Source organism: Bactrocera neohumeralis, chromosome 6 (assembly GCF_024586455.1).
Source record: "Bactrocera neohumeralis isolate Rockhampton chromosome 6, APGP_CSIRO_Bneo_wtdbg2-racon-allhic-juicebox.fasta_v2, whole genome shotgun sequence".
NCBI classification, from domain to species: Eukaryota; Metazoa; Arthropoda; class Insecta; order Diptera; family Tephritidae; genus Bactrocera; species Bactrocera neohumeralis.
The window spans coordinates 36705058-36726575 of record NC_065923.1 but is presented as its reverse complement, the minus strand read 5'-3'; the positions used below and the strand labels follow the sequence as shown (position 1 = coordinate 36726575).

The 21518-nt window shown below is 39.1% G+C and overlaps 4 protein-coding genes across 4 annotated transcripts in view; 2 read left to right on the top strand and 2 right to left on the bottom strand.

Moving 5' to 3' along the window:
* LOC126763732 (uncharacterized) overlaps positions 1-16791 on the top strand; it is a 179476-nt gene extending 162685 nt beyond the window's left edge. The window contains exon 2 of the mRNA XM_050481479.1: positions 15773-16791. Within this exon, the coding sequence (XP_050337436.1) occupies positions 15824-16786 (963 nt within the window). The 5' untranslated portion in view covers positions 15773-15823 and the 3' untranslated portion in view covers positions 16787-16791. The remainder of the gene's footprint in view (positions 1-15772) is intronic.
* LOC126761906 (uncharacterized) lies at positions 2547-3407 on the bottom strand. The gene has a single exon (XM_050478341.1). It carries the CDS (start codon positions 3405-3407, stop codon positions 2547-2549), a length of 861 nt encoding a protein of 286 aa, XP_050334298.1.
* LOC126763730 (uncharacterized) lies at positions 7596-9067 on the top strand. Its single transcript, XM_050481476.1, has one exon. The coding sequence runs from the start codon at positions 7718-7720 to the stop codon at positions 8855-8857; it is 1140 nt and encodes a 379-aa protein (XP_050337433.1). The 5' UTR covers positions 7596-7717; the 3' UTR covers positions 8858-9067.
* On the bottom strand, positions 11074-12378 carry LOC126763729 (uncharacterized). The gene has a single exon (XM_050481475.1). The coding sequence runs from the start codon at positions 12272-12274 to the stop codon at positions 11117-11119; it is 1158 nt and encodes a 385-aa protein (XP_050337432.1). The 5' UTR covers positions 12275-12378; the 3' UTR covers positions 11074-11116.
* Positions 16792-21518: the final 4727 nt, after the last annotated feature.

The window sequence follows — 21518 nt, the reverse complement described above, 5'->3', positions numbered from 1 at the left end:
ACGTGAGGAGCAGCGCAGGGATCAATTACTGGTCCGGACCTGTGGAACATTAGTTATGACCAAACAAAAAATGCCGGACAAATCTTATTTAATTGAAAGATTACGACGTTATGAATCACAAAAATGAAGAATAAAGCCAGACAAATCACTTAAAATTTAAAAGAAACATTCGCTCAACAAATAAGCACAAACCTCTCTAAAAATGTCCAAACAAATACGCATATACGAAGGCTACATAAGCAGTAAACTCCTTAGACGTAAAATTCGATCCTATATTAACTTTGTGGGTACAAATCCAGCACCTCGCAGAAAAGACAGGGAAAATACTCTCCCAACTCATCAGAGAGGCCAACATAGGAGAGCCCACCCAAGAAAACAGAAAGTTCCTATGGCGGCAACAATCAGTGTTTTATTATTTGGGCGGGTGTGCTTGAAACGGGAGACCGGCGTAAGGAATTGGCCACAGTTCACCGTACCCCAGCCCTCCGAGCTATATCATCTTATCGACTATTTGGTGTCAGGTGACGCAATAATAGTCGTAAGCGATAATGCCCCAATTGACCTTGTAGCATATGAAAGAAACAAGCTGTGAGAGCTAATGAAAGAACGTAAAAATAACAAGTCCGAAATTGAACAAATATGGAAAATAATACAAAAGTGGTTCCATGGTGGGCGACGGTTCCCTACAGGTGTTTAGTGACCTGCTCGTGACACATAATGTTGTCGTGATGACAGCTTTTCTGATGCGAAAGGAATTTGACTGTAGCAAAATGTTACTCTATGCATATATCCTTTCTCCTCAAGAGACGAGTTATTGTTTAAGGCTACAATCACTACAGAATTGTTCAAATCGGACAATGCTGTACAGTACTGTCAGCAGTAAATCACTCATAATTTCAATAGATGAACTTTTTAGAAGCAAAAATGCATCAATTTCTAAGCGTAAGTACCCTCTTTTAAAGAGTTCTCTTCATTAAATTTTTCGTTTTACAACTTGTCTTAAAGGATGTGCGGAATTGTTCTGCCTCCTTCTCCTAATTTCGTTTTTCTTCGTTTTCTTCGGCAAATGTCGAACGTCGAAGAAAGCTGCGGAAGCAGCATTGAATTATGCTGGTCTGTTTGCGATCGCTTGCTGTGAGCGGCAGTAGTTGAAAAGAAAATTAAAGGAAGCTACACATCCGATAGAAAACGTCACGATAAAAAAATGCCTAAAAATTTATGAAGAAGTAATGTAAAGATAGTGGTCACTTAAAATACGGCGCTTTCCAGCAGCACTACCGTAGCCAGATTAAGAAATTTGTTTACGTGTGGTTCCTTGTATTGTTATCCTAATGTTAACGGAAATTATATAAACATAAAGCACACAAACGTATAGCCTTCTTTTCGGGACAGTCTTGCAACAATCATTGCAGACCAAGCAGTCCGGAAAGCTAATACGGCTGTGTAAGCTGACGTTAAGCAATACCAAAAGCTCCGTCAGGATCGGGAAGGATCTCTCCGAGCCGTTCGAGGTTTCATACACGGCGACTCCCTATCGTGCGTCATCTGTAATCTATTCCTGGAGAAAATAATTCGAGCTGCAGATCTGAATAAAGAAGATACAATCTTCCACAAGAATGTACAACTAGATCCGGAGCCCAGTTTCAATGCAACTCCACATTCAACCAACTGACAAAGAATCAGTTTTTCCCGCATTCGGGTTTTAACCACAACCACCACGATACTTCTCGAGGAGCCAGCCCGCATGAGTAGGTTGAAGCAAACTCCAAGGGCCCGGTGATACCAAAATTAAATCTCCGGTCTGACCTCGTAGACGAAACTACTACTAGTTGAGTTTCCATACTGCTCTGGACTGTTGACCAGGGTAACTGTTGACAGTCATAACTTCAAAGATAATTTTGCCTATCTTAGAACCAGTATTAATACCAAAAACAAGGTCAGTCTCGAAATCCAACCCAGAATAACTGTTACCGATACGTACTTTACGATACAATACTTTGGACTGAGTAGGCAATTGAAAAATAAATACCACTCTCGACGAACAAAGACCAAACTCCATAAGTAACTTATTATTCCCGTGCTGCTATATGGGGCAGAGGCATGGACGATGACAACATCTGATGAGTCGAGTTTTCGAGAGAAAGGTTCTGCGGTAAATGTATGGTACTTTGCGAATTGACATAGTTCAGCGAATTAAAAGATAGCGGCTATGCTGACGAAGTCATATCGTCCGAATGGATAAAAACTTTCCAGCTCTGATAGTGTCCGTTGGAACGACTTGGCTACACTTGGAAACTCTAATCAGCGGCAAACAGAGAAAAGGAAGAACGACTGGCGCGCTGTTGTAAACTCGGCTATAACCACGTTAGCGGTGTTTACGTCAATAAAGAAGAAGAAGAACAGCATCCGAAAATGGACGAAATCTATCAACAAAACAATAACATCTCGAGTTCAAAAGAGCAAGCAACTTAAAAGGGTGTTATTGTTCAGTTGTGAACTCAAATCTTAGTTAATGTAGTATTTTAGCTGTAATATCATACAGAAATTTAGACTGTCTTCTTGTGCTTTTGTTGTTCATCAAGAATTAACTTTGGACATGTTTTGATTTTGTAACGTTTCTTTTCCTTTCGTCCTTCACTGTTTTTTTCCTCAGCGCATTTTTTTAGTGGTACCGGTTTAGCAGGTTCCACGGCACAATGGATTGGTCCCAGGCATGAGATGCATTGATTTGGGGCAATAACTTTTTTCACTTCACTTTTTCGTTTGAGTAATGCTATTATTTTATTCCATTCTCTATCTATTTTTCTCAGCTGTTCGTGGAATTTTCGCTTGATAAATGCCACCTCGGTTTTATCCAATTTAGCTAACAACATGTTACGTATTTCAGTCTTTGTCATCTCAAGTGTGATCTTATCACTTTCAAATTCTTCACGCAATTTCTCAGTGATTATGCAGCGATTGTAATTCTCATTCAATTCATCAAGCTCCTTATTCAGACGATCTTTCAAATCGACAAACTTTGCATGCAGGTCACTAAGTCTTTTACGTCTGCTATCCATTTCGTTGAGCAGCGGGGTTATGGCGCTATCAATGAGATGTACAATGAAATGTGGATTTGTTATTAATTTGCACGAAATCTCGTCCTCAGCTTTGGGATAGAAACAAAAGCTCTCGCAAGCCTCGGCAAACTTTTCGAAATTGCTCAAGCTGTAATGTGTGCTCTGTGTACCTTCGTCATGTCGTATTTGCTTGAAGTGGGCCATTAGTTTGTCTTCCAGTATACCAATATGTTCTTTAAGCTGTTCCACTTTTGCAAAATTCTCGGAGAATGTTTCGACTTTGACGCATTCAAAACGAAACGGTGATATGCGGCTATCTCTTAGAATTCCTTGCAAGCAGGTGCTCATCTTTCCGTCGATTTCAATCCTCTCAGTTCGTGAATCTAACTTCCTTAGTAGTATGTCAAAGAAACTTTGTAACAAAGACAAGTGAACACTGGAAATTTTCGGGCTACCCAAAGCGATTTGCAACAACTCCCGCAGCGTTAATTCAATATATGTTGTTGCCATTTTGCAGCAATGTAGTACGTCAGGATTTTGGTTTTTAAATCTTTTATGGTAATATGATAACTTATTGACGAGGTATTTATGTTAAAACACAAAATATCGCACCCGGGTGAAAATATTTTCGTATTTTCAATAAACAACTAACAGACAGGCGACTGCTTGGAGTTCAGTGTTGCCAAGTTAGCTATTTTATGGTTTGATTTGGCTTTTTGGAGTTAGGTATTCTTGGGTATTAGAATTGCATACGCTTTTAGGGAGGTTGTGAGTCTGCTCTTACTTTTCGACGATCAACCAACTTTTCTGAAGCAATTGGATATGTGGACCAACCGAACAAACTGTTTTCGCAGTTTCAAAGGATCTAAGTTAGGGAATTACCTTCAATTTTCAGCGAAACTTTCTGGGCGCGTCCAAGTTCCCCATAAGTATGGCAGCTACACCCACTTTGGATTTCGGAGGATGGAGTCATGTGTAGAAGTTCACGCAAGTGAGGAAAGTTCTCTGATCGCCATTCACTTGGGAGTGGCCAGAAACGATTCTTTTACACATGGCTCAAGCAGCTCACTACTTCCGGTCTTTGACCTACCTCTGGGTAACCTAAGAACATCCGTTCGAAGGCGAGCTAAAGTGAGAAGGCGAAACATTCCCTACAAGGGTTGTGCGCTGGGTTTGGGACCCGCCACGTAAAAAAAACACCCCCAGTGAAGAGCTACAACCAGCCTCGGATGACATAAGATATCATCGGCAGCAGTTCTGCTTTCTCCACTTTGGATTTCAAAACCACTTCGCGACAGGTCGAGGAACCAGCGTAAACACCACCAACAAAGAACTAACTCTTACCAACAGGGCTACTTCGGACATAGGTAATTGAAAGCAAAGTCCTCTCTCGACAAACAAAAACCAAACTCTATAAGTCATTCTAATTCCCGTTGTATGGTGCAGAGTCTTGGACGATGTCAACAACGGATGAGTCGACGTTGCGAGTTTTCGAGAGAAAAGTTCTGCGAAAGATTTATGGTCCTTTGCGCGTTAGCCACGGCGAATACCGCATTCGATGGAACGATGAGCTGTACGAACGACATCGACATAGTTCAGCGAATTAAAAGACAGCGGCTACGCTGGCTAGGTCATGTTGTCCGGATGGACGAAAACACTCCAGCTCTGAAAATATTCGACACAGAAAATTCCATGAGTAGGAGAAGAAGAAACGACTGGCGCGCTGTTGTTAACTCGGCTATAATCGCTTAAGCGGTTTCTACGCCAATTAAGAAGAAGAAGACAGGTCGAGGGAATTTAGGAACTCAACAGGGTATATAGTTTCTTCATGACATTGCATGTATGAATGAAGTTAGAAAAATCACAGAAATTATGAGGGCAATGCTATTGCATAAGCCAAAGGTTTGGACTCTTCAGATAGTTCTGATAAAACTTGAAACTCCTTTAGTATTTGGACCCATCATCATTGTAAGTTGAAAAAAATTGGAAGATAAACAGAATATTGGATAGGTTAGATGAGCTATCCATATAAAGGGTGATACATTTGATTGTTCTTTAGTTTTTAAAGAAAAAACAGAGATGCTTCAAATTTAATGAATAATGCTTATTATCATTAGAAAGAGCAATCTTTGGTACTTATTCTTTGAAGATTATCTCTCTCAAATGTTGATCGCGGCTACGTTTCAGATGGTCCATCCGTTGAGTCCAAATTTCGCTGACTCTTTCCAGCATTTCGACTGATAACTGGCGTGTTAAACTCGTGAAGTTTTTTCAAAGGCCTGAAACAAAGCGGGACTGTCCGCATAAACTTTAGACTTTACATATCTCCACAGAAAAAAGTCTAACGTAGTGATATGACATGATCTTGGTGACCAATCGACCGGCCCGAAAGGTGAAATTATCTGCTCACCGAAGAGTTCTCTCAATGAATGCATAGATTGAAGCGATGTGTGGGAAGCGGTGTCGTCTTGTTAAAACCAAATGTCACCGAGATGACGAACTTAAATTTCAGGCGTCAAATAGCGCGGCAACGTTCGACATTGACGGCTACGTTACCGGTGAGGGTATCATTTTTGAAGAAATATGGACCGATGATTCACCTGGCTCACAAACTACATCAAACCGTAGTTTTTTCTGGATGAAATAACAACTTTTCAATCTCTTCAGGTTGCTGTTCGTGCCAAACGCGGTAATTTTGCTTGTTTACATACCCATTGAGCCAGAAATGGGGTTCGTCGCTAAAAATTGGCTCGAAAATGTCGGATCTTCTTGGAACTTTTCAACAGCCTACAGAGCTAAGTGCTGTCGTTCGCGTCTATTTAAAATAACATAAAATGAGTAAAGTCGTTCCATACGTCAGTGCGAGTTACTGCGAACGGCGCCGAAACGACTCTCCACAGTCTTCGGGTACACCCTCAGCTACTGCTGTTTTACGTATTTCATTCACTGAGTGCTGGAAGTGATCTATTCGGTCGAACATTATCCAGAAATGAATGCTGCATCTCAAGATGGGTGATGGTGTTGCGCATAGTATCCTCAGTAGCCCGATTTTATTAACGTACCCATTCAACCAAAAGTGGGTAATAAAAAAATTTCTTGTGAAAATCGGAATCGGTGTGTATCTCGTTTTCAGCCCATTCCCCGAATTTGCGACGCACCTTATGTACTTTCGACTTAAATTCTTGCATGGGTCTTGCATTTTCAACCAAGATCTTTTCGTAAAATCTTCCATAAAATAGATGGGTACAGCTCCAAATGTTGCATACTATGGCGGATAGACACACTCGGGCCTTTTTCGATACTCTGTTCCATACCTACGTTTTCAGTGCGCACTGTACGACAACTCTGAACCTATGTTAGCAACTGAAGTCCTTTGAGGATTTCCAAAAGTCTAAAAGGGAAATGTTTAGTATCGCGCCGGTTTAGTATCGTTTATGGAGAAAAACAGGTGGGGGCTTCCCCCCTCACGCCCCCTTATCGGAAAGAGGAAGGATCGAACTTTTTAATAAACCCCCCTCGACCCCCTATAGACCTGTAGGGAGCCCTTTGAAAATGACCAAAAATCAGTGTTTTTGCTCATTTTTCCATACAAACTGAAACCAATGCAACCCAGCCAACATTTTTGTATGGACAATGATTCAAAATAAAGAAAACCAAAATGTTTCAGTGCAATGTATATACATATTTAATTGCATCTATTAATGGTACAAATTATCTATTAATGCTTCAAAAAATAACCCTGGTCGGTCCAACACCCGGGTGTATCAGATTTTTTTCGCATAGAACTCCTTTTTGCGTGGGCGGCCTTTTTCAAAAATAACCCTGGTCGGTCCATACCCGGGTGTATCAGATTCTTTTCGCATAGAACACTTTTCGCGTTCACTTCATACATTTATTGCTAACTGGGTTTAATTTATTCCCTTTTGTTCGTGCTTTCTCGGTAATTTGACAGTTGAAATTAGGCAGTCATTTTGGTTTTTCGCATTATTGAACTCAATGCAGAAAAAGGTGTATTTTATTTAAAGATTTATAAAGAAATTAACAATCAAAAGTAATTAAAAACATTACTAGTGGTTTTTATAATTCATATGTAATATATGTGCGTGAAAATGTATCCATAATTGATTTGGTACAATGCACAACAGGAGAAAATACACTAGCATATATTGAGAAATTTGCAAAAAATAGCATTTTTTAAAGTGAATTTGTGCAAAAATTTGTGAACCGATTTTTATAAAATATGTTTTAAAATAAAGTTTGATAATTTAAGCATACATTCGTGTTTAAAATTTTCAATTCGGTTGTCTCGTTTAGGTACAGTGAGCCAAAATTAACCGGCGCGATACTAAACCCAACCCGTCTAAAATTCTATTCAGAAGGCGTATATGCATATTTTGGTCAAAACAATTATGCATTTATCAGATAAAAGCTTTCTTATATAATATTAAAAAAGTCACACCTTCTGGATGGGGTAGTTTTACTCAGAAGCTGATATTTTTCAAGTCAAAAAATGTTTTTCTTTCTTTCGCCTAGTAATATGGCAAATCATTCAACTGTGCTTCAGTAAAAAAGACGTCTGTGTATATACATATGTATGTATTTTCATACATACTTCCGCGTTAATTGAATATATTTTTGCACTTTATACCAGAATAACCATGACCACAACGCATATTGAAGTGAGCCTGAAGGAGATGTTGCAAATGGCGCTGGGCGCACCGAAAATAAGTGAAATTAATATCTCGATACTACATTGTCTCTTCGACATACTGCTCAAGAAGCTCGACTGTCAATACGAAAAGGTGGAAATAGACGGCCAGGAGGCGGCTTGCCTGCAATCAATCTTGCGAAAGAGCAGAATAGCGGCCTTACCATTCAATACCGACAAAGTGGAATTGCTCTCGCACAAAATGAAAAAGCTGGCACATTTGCGGGCACATCAAAAGCATCTCGAAGATCAGCTGAACGAACATTTGGACGAAGTACGCGCTTGTAATAACAAAGACAGCAATATGTATTCCATAAATGATTGGTCCAAGTATTGCGGACCGTGTGAATGGTATTGTACTAATGCCGAAACTGAGACGGACGTGTACTGCAATCTTTTGGAAAATTACGATTTCATTACCAAAGTTAAGCGCATCGTTGAGGAGCCTGTCATCGGTCCGATACTGAACATGAGGAAACGCATAGAGGAGTTGCATGTACATTTACTAGATTATCAACGTCGTTTAGAAGAAAAGTGTAAGCGTTTGTCATATATAGAATACGTCGCGAACGATGTTGACAAATTCAGTCAGCTAATTTCTCTGGAGAAGCGATCCTTTCAGCAGGCCATGGAAGAACTGCAGCGGATGATGGATGGTAAGATGTATAAGGTGGTTTTACCTACACTTAAAAAGTACATACAGACCGAAACGGAAAAAATCAATGAAGTTTGCGCCATACTTAAGAAGAAAAAAAGCTGCGACATTCCCAAAGAATTCTCAGGTACGCCCACAACATGCTTATCATGTAGAGGCGAACTTACATGCACAAGCAGGCCGATTTTGATTGCACCGCAGCGCAGTGACGAAGTGGTTGACGTTAGAAAGCGAAAAATTGCCGAAGCTTGTAGTCGGATCGGTCCATGTTTGGCAAAAGAACAGGAAAAAGAATTACTGCAACGGCTCAAAGTCATAAACGAAAGAACGGAGGAGGCCAAAATAAAAAGAGAAATGAGCAAGTCATGTTATGTACAGTCCGACCACTTTGAGGTATTCCAGGGTACTAATGGCGTTTATTATCGCAAGGTTTGAAACATATCTACAAATGGTAAGAGTCCTGAGATTTGCCGAAAATCAATCATACAAATATGGAATGTGAGCACGATTTATATTTTTATATTTTTGCGATGGAATAAACTCCTTCATATGTAGCCGCTTTTCGCAAACACATATATAATTTTTAGAAAATAAATTTATATTGTTTTGTATATAATAGTCACCACACTGCTGGACCTGAAGATATGCGCCGAGAGGTTTCCTGTAAAGCTTAATAATAAAATTTAATAAGAAGTATTTATGTTAATGCAAATTCACAGACGCTCCAAGCTACCTTAGGTTGGACTCATTATGGATGAGTAGGTGGAGTGATAGTCCGTAGTGGAAACTTAATAGCTTTCAGAGCAATTGTTTTGATATAATGCATTTATCTTAGTAAGGACAGCTCTTTCCACATTTAAAGAAAGAGTTCTCAGGTTTCTCCAAAATATTACTATAAACTTGATTTTAACCAAGTTGGCTCCATCAATAGTCTCCGACATTAAATAAGACTAGTTAGATTTTATTTCCACACATAACGGGGCTTCATTTAAAAGTATGGGTTGGTCTTTTTGACTGGTCGACGAGATTTTGGTCGACATAATCGCCCATCAAAGTCGGGTTTCCAAAATTCCAACCTGTGAAAAAATAAAACCGAACTACCATCAAGCGTGCTGAACGTTCGTTGAATGGGTCCAAAATGAGATGGCTACGGATTTCGATTTTCAGAAGAAAATTATGATTACCTGTGAAGCTCACTTAGGGTTGAATAAACAACTTTGTGGCACTTGGAGCGATCATAATTCACACTCCACTGTTTAGACGCGGTTACATCTTCAAAAGGTCAAAGTTTACTATGCTCACTAGGCTTTAGAGCCATTATTAAAGACTTCTTCATGCCTGGCGTTGATGTGGACGGTATTTGATTCCAACAAGATGGCGCGACATGCCATACCACGTTATTGAAGTATACTCTTAGTGAGCGCATTATCTCGCGTCGTGGGTCTGTGGGGTGGCCTCCATGATCGTGCGATTCAACATCACTGGACTGGGTTATGTGAAGTAGCTTGTCTACGCAGATAAGTCTTAAACGATTGACGGCTTTGAAGAGAACATTCGGCGCGTTATTGCTGATATACGGACCCATTTGCTGCAAGTGGTCGGAAATTAGGATTTGTTTGTTCGAGCCGTTGTGATTACTTGTCCGAAATCATTTTTTAAACATAATAGCAGACCATGATGTTTAAAATGACGTCAAACTCTTTATGCAATTGTATGCGTTTTATTTCTTCTTGAAAACTAATTATCTTAAAGAAAGAAGACACCTTTATCATATGGTAGATATGACGGTTATATTTGTTTGTGAAAGAAAAGCAAGAAGGACTTTCAGACTGTTTTCATTGCTATGACAGGGACTTTTGAGATCGGTTTCGAAGCTAGAAAACTACCATTCCCGAGCTGAAGGGGTTGTTACGTGAAAAAATAATTCGCTTGATTGGAGAAACCCGCATTAGTTTTAATCATAACTAGGCCTTATTCTTAGTCTTGTTAAAGAAATGCCAATTATTGTCATGCGGTAAAATGCTAGTGGAAGTGCTGATATCTGGCTCTAATTCTTATATTTTTTAACTAGGCTGAACATTGCGTTTAGAAATTCTGGTCGGCTGTAGCAGGAAAATAATCCAAATTTTATTGGAATTTATCGATGTGGTTTAGAAGAATAACTTCAAAGTCTTAGTTTATTTGAGCCACCATTTACTCGTGGCAACAACTACTATGTCTTTGTAAGCAAGAACTTCACTACTTTGCGGCGTAAATCCTGCAGAATACGATCTTAGTAATTCGAGAGCATGGAGCCATGAGTAGAAGTTCATGCAAGTGAACGATTCTTTTCCATATGACTGAAGCAACTCACGACTTCCGGTCTTAGATCAAGTATCCTCTTGGTAGCCAAAAAAATTCCGTTTGAAAGCGTGCTTAGGTAAAAAACCGAAACATCCCTTTCCAGGGTTCTGACCTGGGTTTGGGACCCGCCACTTAAAAAAAAACCCCAATGAAAAGAACAAAACAGATTCGTTTGAGAGAACCCCTTTTGATGGCGATCACTGCAAGCGTATTAAGGAAAAATATTTGTAATTTATTAGAAATATACTCGTATTTGACGACATATATATGGTATATATATGTATATATGCATATAACAATATGTGCGCTTGTACTCGTATTGTGCTTACACATGCACAACTGTGAGAGTCCTTAACCTTTGCGATACAAGTTCCCATCGGTGCCTTCGAACAAACTGAAATTCTCAATGCAAATAGCTTTACAATTATCCATGTAAAGACTTGTGGTAGGCATTTCTGAAGCTGTTTGTGTTCTTCTGATCTGCTCAGGAATAATATTTGAATTTAAGAGGGTCTGCTTTCGACCTAATGCCAGTTTCAAAGATTTTTTCGTACATTTGCACACTTTAGGCAAGCGCACCGTCATAAAGGCATGTGCATCCGGTAGCAGGCTCATGCCATGAACGCCTTTCTCAGCACAAACCTGTCGATCGCCACACGACAGACAACGCAGACCACTACTGATGATGCCTGGCGGCTTGGGACAGTCAACCGTATTTTGTATGACCCCTATGTGTGCTTCAATGCGGCTTAGGTTGATGGTCACGTAGCGTTTAAGTGCAGGAATTTGCAATTTATCCAATTTAAAATCCAATATATCCTGCACCTCTTCCATGGTGCCCAGAAAACGCAAATTATGTTGTTCAATCTGCTCTTTCAGATCCTCAACGGCGCGCAAACAACCTTCAATCAAAGCCAGTTTTTCCAAATTGGCTGAGGCATTGGCAATCAACTGATTCATATCTTCACTGAGGTCTTTGATTTCTTGCTCAAATTCAAATAGATTTAAGATCATGGGCTCGGCTATACGCCGTTGGAGCTTTTTGAGGAAGTCTATATTACCAATCATATAGCAGGCCAAGGTGTTCTCTTCAACACATGGTATACATGTACTATCTGCATTATGTTTAAAATTCTCCCAATCTTTTAAGTCGTATTTCATTTGGGACAAGTGACCAAACTTTCTAGCAGTTTGTATATGATTATCAAGCTTCGATTTCACTTCGTCGATTGACCTTTCCAGCTCTATGATAGCGTACAATTTCGGCCCAATAATTGATACCTGTGTATCGTCCAAGGTGATTGGCGCTGACTTGGATTTGTTCAACAGCTCAGCCAAGCAGTCGGATTCCACGCCCTTAATCGAAACCGTATCGTTCTGGCAATCAAGTTTCTTGAGTATCACATCAATGAGCCTATGAAGTACGTGGATACTCGTAGTGGTCAGTTCTGGCGCGCCTAAGGCAATCTTGGTCAATTCCTCTAGTGTAAATTGCGCTTTTGGTGCCATGATAATATATCACGGTCCTTTTTTGTGTTTATGTGATTATTTATTCTTCAATTTTGAAAAAAAAGTTTTGAAAACAGCACAATGTTTTCAAAAGTTTAAACAAGTTTAACGAAGAAATCTGAGGCAAATCAAGTAGATTCACTTCTAAAGTATTGTTAAATAACAGAGATGTTATGTGAGTGGTTATTTTCCGTAGGCTGTCTTGTCTTAAGTTATCGAGAAATAGTTTAACTAGTTATAGTGAACTTTATATATACACGAAATAAGACAGAATATCAAAGCAACTAAGGGGTGATTCACAGAAACTTACAGTATGTGGGGAATGTTACCATCATTCGAGAGAACATTCTTTGGCATATATTTTTTGAAGATTATCTCTTTCAAATGTTGGCCGCGGCTACGTCTCAGATGGTCCATTCGTTGAGTGCTATTTCCGATGACTCGTTCGAGCATTTCGATTGGTAATTGTTCAATGACACCCGTGATGTTTTGCTCCGCGGTCAGAATCGAAGCGGCATTGAATGTGTAGACTTTAGACTATATACATATATTCCCACAGGAAAAAGTCTAACGGTATGATATCACATGATCTTGGTGGCCAATCGACCGACTCAAAACGTTAATTTATCTGCTCACCGAAGTGATAAATCCATAGATTGATGCGATTTGAGGGATGTAGGTGTTGTTGAAACCATATGTCGCCGAGTTTACGGGCTTTAATTTCAGGTATCAAATAGTCGGTTATCATGACGAGATAGCGATCGCCATTGACGGTTATGTTCTCAACGGCATCATTTTTGAAGAAATATGGACCGATAATCCCACAAGCCCACAGCTTACACCTTTTTCTGGATGAAATGGCAGCTCTTGAATTGGCAATAAGATGTTTGCTCTTGTATGAACCTCACTAAGCCGTTTCGTCCCCGGATGAAATGGCAGCTCTTGAATTGGCAATAAGATGTTTAACACATACGAAATGTAGGAAACGGTTGGTAAGCAGAAACAAAAGTACACAATTAGTGTCGTTCTGATATAGCATGTTACGAGCAAAAATTGTTGAAATCGGCTCACAACTTTACATACTTACAGATACCGAGTATCTGATCTTCAGTGTTTATGGCTGACTTTCTATCATTCGGTGAATGGCTCATCAAATCAATGTTTTGAGTGAAATTGTTGCAAATGGGATGTTTTACCAAAAAATCGGCAACCATTTACGTAGGTAAGTACTTCGTGCACCAATAACTTTTGTTGGATTCCCTGACTTGGAAATACCGATACAGTCGACTGCTGTGAAGTTTCGAGCTGTTCGTATAAATTATAATACTCCAACTGTTATGTTGCCATATACGTGTTTCGAAGCACCGTTACCGGATTGTTTTTAACCTTTCTGTCAACCAATTGATACGAGGTGATTCGTATTTTTTAGAATCAATGGTTCATGCAATATAGAATATATGAAGGTCCACATAGTGTCTGTAATTGTCTCAATCTCACGATAGATCACATCTTGTGGTAACAGTTTGCGCACAGCGTTAATAAAGGATGATCCAAGTAAAGGTACTTTTTTCAAATATGGTTAACATAATCCGCCTACTGAGCATACTATTCGCAGCACCATCACTCATATTGGACCCAGCATTCAATATTGGATAATATTGAACCGAATATACCACGTCCAGCACGCAGTGAATGAAATATAGCAGGTGTAGCTGTGAATATACACGAAGTCCGTGGAGAGTCAATTCGGTGTCGTTCGCAGGAACTCGGACTACCGTATGGAGCGATATGTCGTGGTTGTGGGCCGGTGGAGTCATCGGTCCATATTTCTTCAATAGTAATACGGGTGAGAACGTAACTGGCAATGGCGATCTCGTCATGATAACCGATGTTTGATGCCTAAAATTGAATTACGTGCTCTCGGCGCCACTTCCCACACATCGCAACAATCAATGGATTTATTGAAAGAACATTGCGGTGAGCAGATAATTCCACATTTTGGGTCGGTCAATTGGCCACCAAAAGCGTGTGATGTTACACCATTAGACTTTTTCCTGTTGATATATGTAAAGTCGAAAGTCTACACAGACAACTCCGCTTCGAATCGGGCCTTGGAGCAAAATATCACACGTTTCATTCGCCAGTTACTAGTCAAAATGCCCTAATGAGTTATCGAAAATTAAATGCAACGGATGGACCATCTGAGACGTAGCCGCGGCTAACGTTTGAAAGAGATAATCTTAAAAAATAAATGCCAAAGAATATACCTTCGAATAATAGTAAACATTCTTCAATAAATTTTAAGCTCCTGTATTTTTTCTGTAAAAAAGTAAGGAACCCTTCAGTTGCAAGAACAGAAACTGATTCAGACGACTTTCTCTAGCATTCATATGTATATAATATTTCACATAATCCGGTGTACGATACAGGGTTTGTCGGGAAAGTAATAGGACTCAGTCAATTTAAAAAAATTATTGAACCAATCCTTACAATTCTTTAAAAACTTTCAAAATATGCTCCTTCTGCGTCGATGCAGCGCTGCCACCATGATTTCCAAGCATTGAAGGGTCACAGAGGGTATCCTCTGGAATAACCTTGAGAGCCGAGGTCAAAATGCTTGCATTTCATCGGTCTTTTCAGGCAATGAAACAAAAAAGTTCCGGGGCCCCCTCTGCGCTGTAGTGCAAATGTGGAAGCGTTGGGATGCTGGGCTTGGTTAGGTAGCTGTGAAAGGCGGTGTGAGTCGGAGCGTTGTCGTGGTGCAATTTCGAATCGGCTGCGATGTCTTGTCGGACCCAATTAACTCATCGTTTGAGTCTCTTGAGGACTTCCACTTAAAACTTGGCGTTGACGGTTTGTCCACGAGAAACAAATTCATTGTGGACGATGCCTTTGAAGTTAAAAAAGACAATGAGCGTCATTTTCATCTTGGATTTGCTTATTCATCAGCGATCTCTTCCCGGTCCTCCAAAAAGGCCTGGTGCCACAGAAACGCACAATTTCTTGCTAAAGCATCATCTGGGTAAGCCTGCTTGATCATATCAAACGTCTCTGTCGCAGATTTACCCAGTTTCACACAGAATTTAATCGCTTACCTCTTGCGAAAATGGTTTTCTTGACTCTCCAAGTGCTCAGACACAACTGACCAGCCATTCGTTCGTTAGTTAGGAACGCCCTCTCCCGAATCCTGTCGGTGAGCGCACGGTCCGAAGTAGAGTCGCGGCAGAACAAAATTAGTCTTATTACTTACTGGACAAACCCAACGCATATAATAGTTTTCGTTATTCCGGCGGAATTTGAGTTACCTTCATAATCTGAAGTCGAATGTTATGAAATGAAGCGTGTGAAGAATTTCACTTTAGTAAGTGGTGAAAAATATTTCATAACAGACATTTTTATTAATTTGTCAAGCATTTTTCTTGATATCTTTTATTTTTCACACTTTTATTAATTAACGGACTAATGGATTCTATTCCTACGGGTCACTTCTCTTTGCAGCAGTTGGCGAATATTGCGCTTGGTAGCGAGCAATTGACCGGGGTCAATACCATGGTACTGCACAGCTTACTGGATCTGCTTTTAAAGAAGTTGAATTGTGAAGACGAAAGAGTTTCGATAAGCGGCTATGAAGCCAAGCAAATAGAAGAAATTTTGCAGACGACTTCCATTTCACCAATTATTTTCCAAGAGGAGAACTTTGATGTAGTTTTAGAGAAATTCGAAAATATAGACGAAATGGAGAAGCAACTCAACGAAACCGAAGCGAAATTAAGTGAGCATTTAATTGGTATTCGGCGCTTTTTGAAAAGGTTTGAGACACTAGAACCATTTCGCTTCGACGATGATGACTACTATGAGCTATGCGAAGACCTATGTAGTACACTCGATCCGGATGTGAAAATCGCTTGTGAAACACTGGCCAGATCGATGTTTTTGAAGTCCATATTGATGCGCATGTGTCATCCAATCTTGAAAGCTTATCATGCAATTGAAAAGAAATTATGTGTGCTTGAAGTGGAGGTGTGTGCATTAATGAAACGCTTGGATAAAATTTTTGACAGTTTTCAACTTGTCACTGTGGTACAGTCGGAGTACGAGTGGTGCCGTGTCGAATTGGATAGGGTGCATGGCACCTTTTTAAAAGCTTTGAATGAAATACAAGACATACTCGATGCAAAGGTAAACAAATGTCAAATGCTACAGCTGAAAGAGTATGTAACCGAACGTCTAAACGATATTTGGGTGAAATTAAACAAATTGCGCATTGAAGGTCGTTGCCAGCGGGCTTCCGCTGTTGTAATCGATAAACAGACGCCGGTTTCTACGGAGGCCGCAAGAAAAACGGTTAAGACGCCTTGCGTTTGTGATGGTGTTCATCTGCAATTGGCTAAAGAACAGAAGTTACTTGAGCGCATGCGACGTATAGACAATAAATGTGTGGAGATACTTCTAGAAACCCAATGGCGAAAGTCGAATGTAGGACCACCAATAAAACTTTCACAAAGTCAATAAAAGCGAATGTAAAGGTTTTATCTGCGCAACTTCCGAAATAGCACAAATAAACTCTCGACCGATAGTTGGGATTCTTTTCTTATTCAAAGAATAAGTATATGTAAAATAGTCATTGGTTTGTGTTCCCATTCTGCTGGCATGTATTCCAAGTAGACAGTGACCTGTTAGCTCTCCTACTAGAGTTCGTATGCCATTGCTTTTGAATTTGAATAGTCGACAGGTGCGGCCCATATTATATTCATGCCACGTTTGTCTGCGGGTGTTATTTCCACCGACACTCAGCTATTCAACAACAAGTTTCTCGATAAGATATCTATAAGTAGCCAGATGCATATAAATTCCCTCTTTTTCGGATTGTAGTTATAGGGAGGTGGTTGCTGCCCCGTATTTCAGACGTCTGTCCTATTTAAACAGTCTAAGAGTGAACTTCGCTGTCATTTACTTATACAACAAGTCTGTAGGCAATTAAATAACGTTTAGTTAAGATCGTTAGCGTATAGCCCCCCTTAACCAGATAGGCTAACTTAAGTCAAAGCAGTTGGGAGATAATTAGCTAAGGTCTGAATTTTTATTTGTTTATTCGTTGCCCCTTAGTAGCTCCGAGTATCATATTGGCTGAGAATAGCCCAGCCTCGAACGGAACTTACGGATACTTCAACTTATTTTTTTTTTTTTTACATTTATACTAATAAATAAAGTATCAAACATGTATCATTTAGATCGACCACTTTTTGCCATTTATCCCCTAGAGACATTATTCCATCAGTGTAAATCGAAATTTCCTGAACGAAAGCAAGCGAACCATTGCTGTGCTACACGAACTGAAGATAGCGAATTTCTTCTTTATTTTCACTCATTTCGAACAGCTGCAACTTTTTTTCAACTTCCCCGAATTTAATTCTAAGATAAATAAATATGTAAAAGACCTAACCTACGAATTCAGAATGAGGACATCACCTAATGGTTGGCTCCGTAGTAATAATGCTTCGAAACATAAACCAAACAAAACTATGTAACGGTACGTGTTTGGTGGTAAGTAAATTGATGAACGATGATATTTGTGTTACAATACTCAAAAGCGAAGAAGTTTTGATTCGGAGTATACCCATGATCCCAACCGATATGCCGTTTGAGGTTAAAATACTCCAATTTCCGATTCTGTTATTCGTAATGACCATTACCATATCACAAGGTCAATCTTTTAAAGTTTGTGGTTTGAATCTGGAATATCCATGTTTTCGCATGGTCATTTAAATGTGACATGTTCAAGGGACGGAAGGTCATCTGCGTTGTTTATTCTTCCGCCTGATAATTGAACAGAAAATATCGTGAATCACAAGGTACTTAACTGAAGAGTACGACCTCTGTACTAGAATACATGAACAATAAAGAATTATTAAAATACTTAAATATTTTATTTGTATTTTCTAAAAAAAGGACATAACAACATCCAAAACTTTCTTATTTGTTTCCTATAAGGCAAAACAGTTCGCCGAGTCCTCTATCTAATCTAATCTAAATAAAGCAGAATACTTAAAAAGTATATATATGTATGTCTCTCGCAATAGCTAACATTCAATAGAACCTTGATTCGTAAAACTAATTCCAAATTTCACGTTTTGAAATTTTGAAGCCATTTTAGAGCTCGGAGCACTAAAAAACTCTCTGTTGCCTGAAGAAGTGTAATGATTAAATTTATTATCAAAATAATTGGAATTGAACTTCGCAGGTCGAAAAAAGGACCATGCTAGGAAGAAATCAAGTTCTCATATGGTAAACGTTTTTATTTGAAGAGATATCCTCAGGAAATTTAGCACGAAATATTGCCTAAGGCAATGGTGTAATTTCTCAAGAAATCATTTAGATCGGCTGAGTATAGCATTTAGCTACCATACAAGCAGAACAATCAGAGTTCTTGTATGGAAAACTCTTTGATTTGTCTAGATCTCTTCACAAAAGTTGGCATGTACTAATATCCAAAACAATGCTATATTATCTGACTAAATTTTTACAGGTCGAACGACTATAGCATTCAACTGCATTAAAAACCGACAGAATAAAATCAAGTTGGTGTATGGAAACTAGCCTCAATATTCTAGCGTCGGTACAACCGAAATTAACATTTTTTCTTGCCTCGATGTTTTTTATTATGGAAGCTTATAGATAGATCAAGAAGTTTGGAATAAATCGAACACTTCAAATTAATTGCTTTGACATAAAATGTTTCTTTTAACAATTTTCAATGTTTCAACGGGCTTTAAGGCTTCATTGTAGAATAATATAAGTACTTACTTACTCCAAATATGTCTCCCAAAATTATTAGAGAAGAACACATATACCAATATTATTTATTTTTGACACTAAACTCCTTTACGCTATAGGCATATGCTCATAAACATCGCTAAGACACTTTTATTGTTCTTATTGTTATTGTTCTTTGTGCCATTGGTTGTATCAAGGCATCCAGACTGATATCAAAATAGCCAGCACCACAAATGATGAATGTAATAATGATGACAAACACTAAGTCCGCCAGCTGAATGGCAGTCATAGTGACAATATCAGTGACAACAACAACGACTGCCAAAAATGTCAGCAGTACTCAAATCGAACTAATAAGAACATGACATATTCTTAAAAAGCCCTGTCCTTTGACTGCGCCGATTTTTGGACACATTCGCAGAATTTTCTTTGTAAGTATGTACATATGTATGTATGTAGGTACATACCTACGTTGGCACTTTGAATGGAGCGAAGTGTTAAGCTTAGTACTAAATACCAAAGATATTCGTGTACATAAATTGAAGAAGCGATTGTGATGGCTCCAAAATTCAGACCAGTTATTTGTGATGATATTAATTCCAAAAAATGTGCGCATATATTTATGTGTACGGATTTATGTGATTTTGTATTTTTCATGGTTCAATCGAAGATGTGATTAGTGCCGTCCCGGTTTGCCCTTTTCGGATTAAACTCAGCCCATAACATGAGCATGACGATTCGCAGATCGTGGCGCGACCTCAAACATTGGAAAGTTAATGAATCGAAAACGAGAAACCCAAATAAAGTTGTATTTGCCAAAAAATACGTGTGAGTATACACACACATACACATGTGCAAAAGAAGCGGAGTAAATAAATTCGTTTTGATGCAGATGAGGACACATTTGATGCGCGGATCGAATTTCATAAAATATTTTTTGCCCACAACAAAACATAAAAATATCGAAATCGAAGAAAATGCAGGGACTAAATTTAATAAAGCGAGAATTTTTATATATTTCTCGTTTCGCCCGAAATGAAATTGGATATTTGCATGAGGTATGTTTGCTCAGTGGACTTCGAGCACAAATATGAAATACATTTATGGTATATTCATTTACATACTTGTATATAAAATTACGGTTGCACATATGTACATAAGCATGCGCTAGTTTATATAGGCTATTTAACTGAGCGTGAAATTTGGCCCGAAAAATATTACTACGCACCCGTTCACAAAATATTCGTTGGGAAGAAGAAAGCGCTTCGCATCTTCAGTGATATGTTTGGAACGTAATTGTGTAACTTACATATATATATACATATGTATATATATATACATATGATAGGGCCGCCAACGTTTCCTTTTATGTGTTACATTCATCTTGGGAAACTTAATATACTCTGTTCAGGGCATACAAATATCTGTTAATTGTTTAATAATGTTTAGCCGTAAGGTTCCAACGTTTTTTCCAAATCCTCTTGTTGCTAAACTCAATTTCCGGAATAGCCTTCAATGCGCTTAGCGATTCACGTTTAATGTCTTCAAACGCCTTAAAACGGTTTCCCCGGAGCGTTCGTTTAAGTTTGCTCAATAGACAGAATCACTCGAAGCTAATACGGTGATTGCGGCACGGTATTGGTTGAAAATTTAGCGGAAACTCGCAAAGAAGCAATATATCATATTAGCGAAGATGCATTACCGTGGTGAAAAAACCAATAGTTCTCAGTCCATAATTCCGGCTTCATTTTACGAATAGCTTCGCCCAAACGACGCATAACATTCAAATATTATTCCTTGTTGATAGTTTGGACGGTTGGAAGGAATTCGGCGTGCACCACATCTCGATAATCGAAGAAAACTGTCAAAATAACCTTGGGTTTTGACATGTTTGAGGTGCTTTTTACTGCTTCGGCTCACCTTTGCCACGATATTCGCAAGATTGATCATCTATTTTCGGGTCGTAAGCAAAGATCCAAGACTTTTCTTCTTCTCTATTGACGTAAATATCGCTTACGCGGTTATAGCCGAGTTTACATCAGTACGAGAGATGACTTTAGAGGAGGACGGAGCCATGTGTAGAAAATCAGGGAAGTGAGGAAAGATCTCTGAGCGCCATTCACTTGGGAGTGGCCAGAACCGATTCCTTCACATTTACCTCAAGCAGCTCACGACTGCCGGTCTTAGACCCAGCATCCTCTGGGTAACCGAAAACCATCCGTTTGAAGGCGAGATAAAGTGAGAATGCGAATCATCCTTCCCCATGATTGTGTGCTGGGTTTGGCTCGCGCAACGTAAAAAACCATCGCAAATAAAAAGGACACAACAGCCTCGGATGAGAGATCCCAGACTCATCGCCAGTAATAATACGTTTTATAACATCTTGGTAGTCGGAAAGCATTGTTTCACAGACGTTAACACCACGCTGTTTTTCAAAAAAGTTTAGTAATTTTGAAACCATTCGTGATTT

Coding starts and splice junctions, on each gene's coding strand:
- LOC126763730 (XM_050481476.1), top strand. CDS start 7,718: ATGACCACAACGCATATTGAAGTGAGCCTGAAGGAGATGTTGCAAATG.
- LOC126763729 (XM_050481475.1), bottom strand. CDS start 12,274: ATGGCACCAAAAGCGCAATTTACACTAGAGGAATTGACCAAGATTGCC.
- LOC126761906 (XM_050478341.1), bottom strand. CDS start 3,407: ATGAGCACCTGCTTGCAAGGAATTCTAAGAGATAGCCGCATATCACCG.